This window comes from Adiantum capillus-veneris, chromosome 16 (assembly GCF_014529385.1).
Source record: "Adiantum capillus-veneris isolate H3 chromosome 16, ASM1452938v2, whole genome shotgun sequence".
Classification (NCBI taxonomy): Eukaryota; Viridiplantae; Streptophyta; class Polypodiopsida; order Polypodiales; family Pteridaceae; genus Adiantum; species Adiantum capillus-veneris.
In genome coordinates this window covers 129,676,506-129,684,100 of record NC_140946.1, presented here as the reverse complement: position 1 = coordinate 129,684,100, position 7,595 = coordinate 129,676,506, and the positions used below count along the sequence as shown (strand labels likewise).

The following is a 7,595-nucleotide window of genomic DNA, read 5'->3' as shown; positions in this document are numbered from 1 at the left end:
ATCTTCCATGTCTTTTTAACCAATTTGCATATCTTTCGTGCTAGGCCACATATCCCTGGATAGTCCTTGAAAAGGTGGGGGAGGTTCTCGCTTGTTGATCTGCATTGAGGGCATCTATTTGGACCAATAACTCTAGCTAGGACCTTCACCCCAGTTGACAAGGCCCCCCATAGTACCTTTCATACAAAGACCTTCATCCTAAGTGGCCATTGTGGGCACCAGATGTTCTTTACAATTGTCACCCTCTTGTCTCCGGCCATTGCTTGCCCCATTTCTTGTCCAGGGGGAAGAACCGATCTGACGAGATCGTGAGAATGTTGTACAGTTTCTTGGTATGTGGTTTACAAAAATGTATGTCTAAGGGCCATTGCCATGCTTTCCAATCAAACTTAGACTCATAGGTCGGTACGCAACAAATGTCAAGTTGTTCTAAGACTCTATTTACCAGAAATATTTCAGTTCCATTGAGATTGAACTCGGAGGCTAGTTGGTCCGATCCTTTCTAGTCACTGCTTACTGAAGTCCCAAAACTGACCTAGTTGATGGAGTCCTTTGTTGTTCATCTTTTTGGCCACCTCCCTCCAAGAAGAGTTTAATAGGATTCTTTTTGCCTTAGACATCCAAGGGGACCAGTGAGACAACGAGTTGTGAAATTATCTAGTTACCTCTCCCCATTCCAAGGCCTCCGTTGCACTTTTGCACTTCCGAGCCAGCTCGCCAGTCATGCCCCCAAGCTTCAAGTTAGCCCACCGAGGGGCAAGCAACTTGTCATGTAGATCAAGCCCTTTCCACTGGCCACCTTGTGTGTACAATTTGGCACTGTCCATCATGGCCTCTGCCATAACAGTACAACCACAAACTTGGCACATTGGGCCTCCACGTGAGTAGTAGGCTCTGCCTGGCATCTTCGGGAGTTTATGTTGTTGGTTTGGTACTGGTTGGTGGTTGTCACGCTACTGGTTGCAATTGGCTTCCGTGGCTGACGAGCACGGACATTGATGTATTCTTTTTGGGTTATCTAATATATTCACCCACCTATTGTGGGTTTTGCCAAAAAAACTTTTATTTTAAATTATTTCTTTTAAGCACTTGTAAGAGGGTGTTGACATTTGTGTACCTCTCTTTAGAGAGGGGCATTGAGTATTGTGTCAAACATGATTTTCTATACTTTTGTAATATATTGTAAACTAAATAGTTGATTATTGTCACTCTTTTTTTCAAAAAATGTAATCTTTTATTGTGAAACCATATGTTTTCAAATAGTAGTGTCACTTTCTATTCTTTCCTCTCACAAAGAAGCCTTTATTATGAAACTCTTCTTGATAGCCTTATGTAGGCCATAGTGAATTTTCACGAGAATCTTTGTAGATATTGTTTGGGTCCACAATCTACCCTTGTAGATGCATACCAATCAAAAAGTCTCTAGGCAAGTTTCAAATTCGCACAGAGTTGGCTTTGACTCTTCCATCGCTGAGATAACCAACTCGTCTATGGGTTTCAGTGCATGTTGGGTACCCCCTTTTAATTAATATTAAAAAATACTCAACACATTATCCTCTCTTCTTTTCCTTGATGGCAACTATCAATATTCTAGCCAAAAAGGTTTTCTCAAAATCATGGCTACATACTTAAATAGTATTCCTAATGGCTTTAAAAGAAATAAATTCATTGCCTAAATAAGTGCGTAGTGCAAAGAACCTCTAAAAGGAAGAAAACACTAGAGGAAAGGTAAACAAGAACAAAAAAACACATGCATCAATGCACACTTGAAGTTGAAACACCTCTTTTATATGGCATGAAAAGTCTTTTGAATTTTCAATTTGACGGAGCTTCTCACTTCCTGAGTTTTTTAAAAGCTTTTTATTTTATCTATATTCACTGTGTACATAATGCAAGGACATTCTAGAATCTTTTTTAAAAACAACGCTAAAGGAAAACTAAGCAAAGAAAAACACAAATTATCAATGTACACTAGATCATCTATACTTCTATACTATCTATAATGGGAGGAGGGCTTCCGGCTTCCTCCCCCTGATACGTGGCACAATTTCCTTCATCCGGCCCACTCCAATGGTGTGCCCTTCAACCCAACGCTCAATGCACGAAGAAAGAGGGAGAGGCGATGGAGCCGCCGGCCATACTATACTCTCTTTATATTGACACAAAAAGTCTTTTGACTTTTCACTTGCATGGATCTCTTCATTTCCTAAACTCACCCTTCACTTGTGCACTTAAGATGTTTTGAAAGGCTTTTTAATTTTTGGAGAATGGGGAGACCTAATCTTGCAAATCCATTGCGAGAGAGGACTTTAAAGGACTTAATTGTTTGTTTATTTTTTCCCGATCTTAACCGCGCCAAGGCCAACTCCTAGCTTTAAGTGGACAAGGGACTCTATTGTTAATCCGTAGAATGTCATCAAGTAGCAAAAATTTTGCAGCATCCTTCCAAAGAATTAGGGCTAGGAAAATGCTAAAATTTTTGAAAAACATAGTCGTATGCCCTTCCAGTTTTATAGAAAATCTAAGTATTGGGCTGCTTGAGTGTATCCTTCAAGTGGGCGAGTCTTCTTAGTGCAATATGGAGGTAAAAATTAGAAAAACTCTCTGTACAACTGCCCTACGAATTAACTGGTGCAAATTTGTATGGACCTTTCCTGATAACTTACTTTATGAATTGCCCCAAGGCCTAGCTAGATAGGCTGACACTAACCCAGTTCAATCTCATCTATGCGTGCCCATAAGATGAAACTTGCAAATTAATTAGTGATCATCCCCTATTAGTGATCGATGTTTGTTGCTTTGCTCGTCTACTCTTACATCTAATTACCAATATCCATCTCTGTACCTTTAGAAATCCATAGTCACATGCATAATTATTAGTGTATACAGTTTGCCCCTTGAAATTAATTTGACAATGCCACATTATCCCCAAGGTTGCCAAGTGATGAAAGTGTAGGCCGTTATGCCATCCAATTCGAGTAACGTTATGAAACGCAGTTCAACATCCATGGATGGCGTCGTCAACAAAAACCGCGTGACAAAAACCAATTGGCAAGGCAATACTGGACAGAGTTATAGATTAATCCTAGTCCAAAAGACCATATTCAAAATATGGTAGATTGTAGGGATGTCAGCTAAAACTACTTAAATTAATCTATCATTACAGATCTAATCAATGTGGCATACATCACTGTTTATAAGGGTTATGAGAATGAAGAACCTCTGCAAGAACCCTGGTGGCTGCAGCAAGATCTGCAACTGTGATGTGGTGAAGCATAGCCATGTCATGGGCGCTCTCATGTCGAGCTGACCGGACTCCACCACCATCTTGTGCAATGCCCTCTGATCCAGCATCATGCCTTGTGAAACTTTCATCTTCCTCATGCTCACTCATTAATGGTGGCTCGACCCCATCTGAATATGTGGAAATTTCCGGCTGCTCTTCTTCGTTTCTGGCAGCTGATTTAGCCACAAATGGCACTCCTTTCGCATGATTGAACTCGTCTGCCACTCCATTAAACTTGCCTTTGCAATATGCAGGTTCACCAGCTGTCTTCTTTGCATGCTTGTCTGTGTAGCAATAATATAAAGATCATGATTGGCCCGATTCAAGCAACGAGTCAATGTTTGTTACAGCACTTCTAGATATATAAATTTATAAGCTGTTTATGTATAGAAAACATTGAAAAGAAATGCATGCAAGCTAATTAGCATGTCCTGCATTAATGATTACTCAATACATTTCAGGTAAATGTTGGTGGCCAACACACCAAGTCATGGCAAGTCACTAACTATGTATTGAAGGATTCAAGGAAACAGATTCCTGGAGCTCAAGCGAAAGCATCTGGCTGGAATACAAAAAGATCATCAACAATATAGACTTCCATGCATATATATTGCAGAAACTGCTGACAAAGCATAACATTTTACTCTCATTTTACTAGTATTGCAGGTTGACTTGCAACTGGCTTGATGCACAGCGCCAATTTCGCAGGCACTGATCTTCAATACTTAACAAGATCCCAAATCGAAAGGCGCCCATAGAGCATTAATTTCTTGAGCTTGTAAAACCAGATTTGAGCAGCTTGAATTAAGCTTTGAAGGATGAAGAAAAATGAAATACCAAATGTGTAAGGAGCTCCACCCTGATCATCATGAGGGAGCTGGGTGCCAGTACGAGGACTATATCTGTCACTCGTGCCTGTGTGTCGAGCTCGAGAAGCGGCTGCTGTTTTATGAGTTGTAGCCTGCTGCCCATGAGCTTTCCCTCCTGCACGAATCATCACAATCATGATTGGATTTCATTTCACAAGAAATTATTCAAGAACATCATCCAGATTGCATGCATGTGCTAATTATCTAAAGCAGTTAAGCAGGTTACCTTGTAAAAAACCATTTCTGTTATTAAATTAGAATGCACTGAGAACAAAAATCAGAATATGGCAATTGCAGAGATCTGTGCAAAGTTCACCAGCAATTGGATGACACACAAACGCATCTGCAAGGGATTGACAAATCAAAGCGACTATTTACATATTTATAATTCTGACCTGAAGCATAATTGCAATGAGCAAGGAAGATACATGCATGTTTCAAATGACTTGTGCAGAACCCGAAACACAAATATGAGACCTCTGTACATGAGGAAGAGATGCCTAGTGGCCGAGGTGCACTTCTGGCAAAACGCTGCTGCGCACACATGAACACGTACACACATGACACACCACAGGACTCTCTCTCTCTCTCTCTCTCTCTCTCTCTCTCTCTCTCTCTCTGCGAAGACACATCCACGTACATACATAATGCCGTCAGCTGTGTAGCTAAGACTTCAGCATTCCTCACAACGAGACTGTACGTAATTTACCTCGACTATTTGCGTCGACGCGTCCAGCTGGTGAGATGAGTCGAGCGGCGGCCCGCCGGTAGGAGCGTTTGGGCGGCACTTGCTGCATGATTTGGGCCCAGATACCGAAAGTCTCCCTTTCATTCGGCCTAATGGAGTTGGCATGACCAGAGGTGAGGTGCACAAACCGGCGCTTGAGATAGTGCATTTTGTAAAGAAGCTGGGCGGGAGTGAAGCGGGCATAGAGGCAGTCGCAGCAGAGCTGCCAAAAGGTGTGGTCGCTTGGGGAGGGCAGCCTGCCGCATCGCCGCGTGAAGCGCAACAGCAGCGTTGACAGTTCCTTCACATGCTGCTCTTCCCACTTGCTGGCGCTTCCGCTAGCTGCTTCACTTGAAGCTAGCGGCTGCCCCGCCTGGTGCTTCTCGCCCATCAGCGCTCTCTCTCTCTCTCTCTCTCTCTCTCTCGTCGGTCTACAGCGCCATGGCTGAAAGCTTGAATAGAACGACACTACGCGCGCATTCTCACTTCTGGTTGAGAGAGAGAGAGAGAGAGAGAGAGTACCAAATACGAAATCATATTAACCTTAAAAGGTTATAATAACACAGCATTCCATACATTCATGATGGCTACTGTACTCTCTCGTAGTAGAGCACCCACATCGTATTGTACAAGCTTTGCTTTACGTGTGGAAATAATAGTCACACTCCAAGTACCCTCAACATCGACATGCAATATTCCCTTTCAACTTTCAAGCCTTTTAGAAAAGAAAAAATTATGTCTAAATCGACCTTTTTTTAAGTTTTTTACACAATTTTCTTTCTTTTTAAAGTGGGCCATTGTCTCTTGCCCCTTCAAGCTTTTTGGCTTGCAGAAGGCCATAGGAGAGTGGGTGGAGGATCGGTGCACTTTCTAGGCCGTTGATGTAGAGCCATCAAATCGTTGATGCGTTTAAGTACAGGGTTTGTTAACGTTTAGGTCCCCCTACTTTTTGCCATAGGTTCACATCCTTTAATCACGACGCTTGAAGCTAGTGCTGAGTTGAGCGTCTTCCAGGAAACAACCAACTACTTGCAAAAATGTTTGCAGACGATTCTCTCCTCTTCTTGAGGGCGCGTCCCGAGGTCCTAAGGAAAGCTCTGGAGATTGTACAAATGTTCTCTATAGCTTCGGAGTCCGAGTGCAATATAGAGAAGTCAAGGTTGATCTCCCTATCTGAAAATGACTCATTTGACCCTTCCGGCTGGTCGGGGGAGATTGTTACAAAAGGGAATATTTTCAGACATCTGGGGGGCCCCTTGGGGGTGGACGTAACCCACAAACAAAGATGTCAGTGGGTCTTGGAAAAAATCAGAACAAAAATGAGTAGGTGGGTGTAGACGGCTAGATAGTTCACTATGTGGGAACGTCTTCTTAGAAGATGGACATCGAATTACTTAGTAATTACTATGGTAATTACTACAGTAAAACCCGAAGTGTATAAATAGGGCCCATTACATTGTAATGGGGTTGGCAATTATTATCATTTGGGTTAGCGCCTTGGCTATACTTGTACTTGAGAATCATTGGCTGTATTGTCGGCTGTACTTTCTCTCTGTAAATCATATTCGTTGTAATCTTGATCTGTAATCCCAATCATGGCATATATTTCAGTTATACTTACTTCTCGTCCAGCCTTCTGAATCTGAACCTTATTTCCAGTACATAAGTCTGATTCTTATTTTAGTATCCACATTCCAGTCTAGTCTCTGATTCCTGTCCAATCTGCTGTCTGAAATCTTCCTACACTAGTAGCTGAAATCTTCCAACACTGGAATTAGTTGTCTCAAGAGATCAGCTCCAATTCCATTTTGGCGATCACGGTGGCTCGAGCTGAAGCTTGTTGACTAGAAAGACTCTTCTCCCAGTCCGAAGTTTTCAGCAATGGCACCAAAATCCAATCGTGGCCGAAAATCTACCATTCGTGTGGACCCCATTCCTGAGAAGTCAGGAAGAGAGTCTCACCCCAAGCAAGAGAAGATGACTGACACTGAGGCTCAGGAGGAGCATAGTCAGGCTGATGAGGTGCAGGACTCACAGCACTCCAGTCATTCTCGACGCCGACGGGCAGAACGGGAAGCACGGAAGGCAAAGAGTTCCAAGAGTTCTCGGTCTCGGCAAAGAGATGAGGATACCAAGGGCAGTAAAGGAAGTCACCGTACTTCCAGCAGACAAACCAGAGAAAACACTAACACTGAGACAAAGACAGAGATTGATTGGGATGCTGACACTGACAATTGCAAGAAGGCTCCCAAGCGTCATTCTGAATCCAAGAGGCGAAGTGGCAGGATCAGTAGTAATCGGAATGATTACACAGCTTCCCTGAAGATTTCCTTTCCAATATTCAAAGGGGGAAAAAAGGATTATCCAGATGTTCACATACAAGATTTCAAGCAGTATGCTGAACTAAAAAACATTGATGAAGATGATTGGGGGGAATATTTTCCACAAACCTTGAAGGAGGTAGCAAGGAAATGGTATTACCATTACCCTGCCTGCCAGCTCAGATCATATAACAAATTGCTCAAAGCCTTCAGGTTGGAATATTTCGACAATAGAGGGGACGAAGATATTCTATGTGAATTAGATAAGATCAAACAGAGAAATGTTTCAGTCCGCAGCTATGTGGAAAAGATAAAGGAGCTAACCAGGCAGTTAGAAGAACCGCCATCTGAGAAGAGGTCGAGGGCATGGTTCTTGAATGGGTTCAGAAGCA

At 42.6% G+C, this 7,595-nt stretch overlaps 1 protein-coding gene across 1 annotated transcript; it reads right to left on the bottom strand.

The window, feature by feature from the left end:
* Positions 1-2,942: 2,942 nt before the first annotated feature.
* On the bottom strand, positions 2,943-5,392 carry LOC147439863 (uncharacterized). The gene is made up of 3 exons (XM_086484418.1): positions 4,865-5,392; positions 4,124-4,270; positions 2,943-3,570 (listed from the first exon to the last, which is right to left on the bottom strand). The coding sequence occupies exons 1-3, from the start codon at positions 5,271-5,273 to the stop codon at positions 3,188-3,190; spliced, it is 939 nt and encodes a 312-aa protein (XP_086340544.1). The 5' UTR covers positions 5,274-5,392; the 3' UTR covers positions 2,943-3,187.
* Positions 5,393-7,595: the final 2,203 nt, after the last annotated feature.

Bases quoted from the DNA above. Each gene is read 5' to 3' on its own strand.
- LOC147439863 (XM_086484418.1), bottom strand. From the start codon at position 5,273: ATGGGCGAGAAGCACCAGGCGGGGCAGCCGCTAGCTTCAAGTGAAGCA. The intron at 4,271-4,864 runs GTAAATTACGTA...TGATTCGTGCAG, and splicing joins CGTCGACGCAAATAGTCGAG to GAGGGAAAGCTCATGGGCAG. The intron at 3,571-4,123 runs GTATTTCATTTT...ATTGCTACACAG, and splicing joins TGGAGCTCCTTACACATTTG to ACAAGCATGCAAAGAAGACA.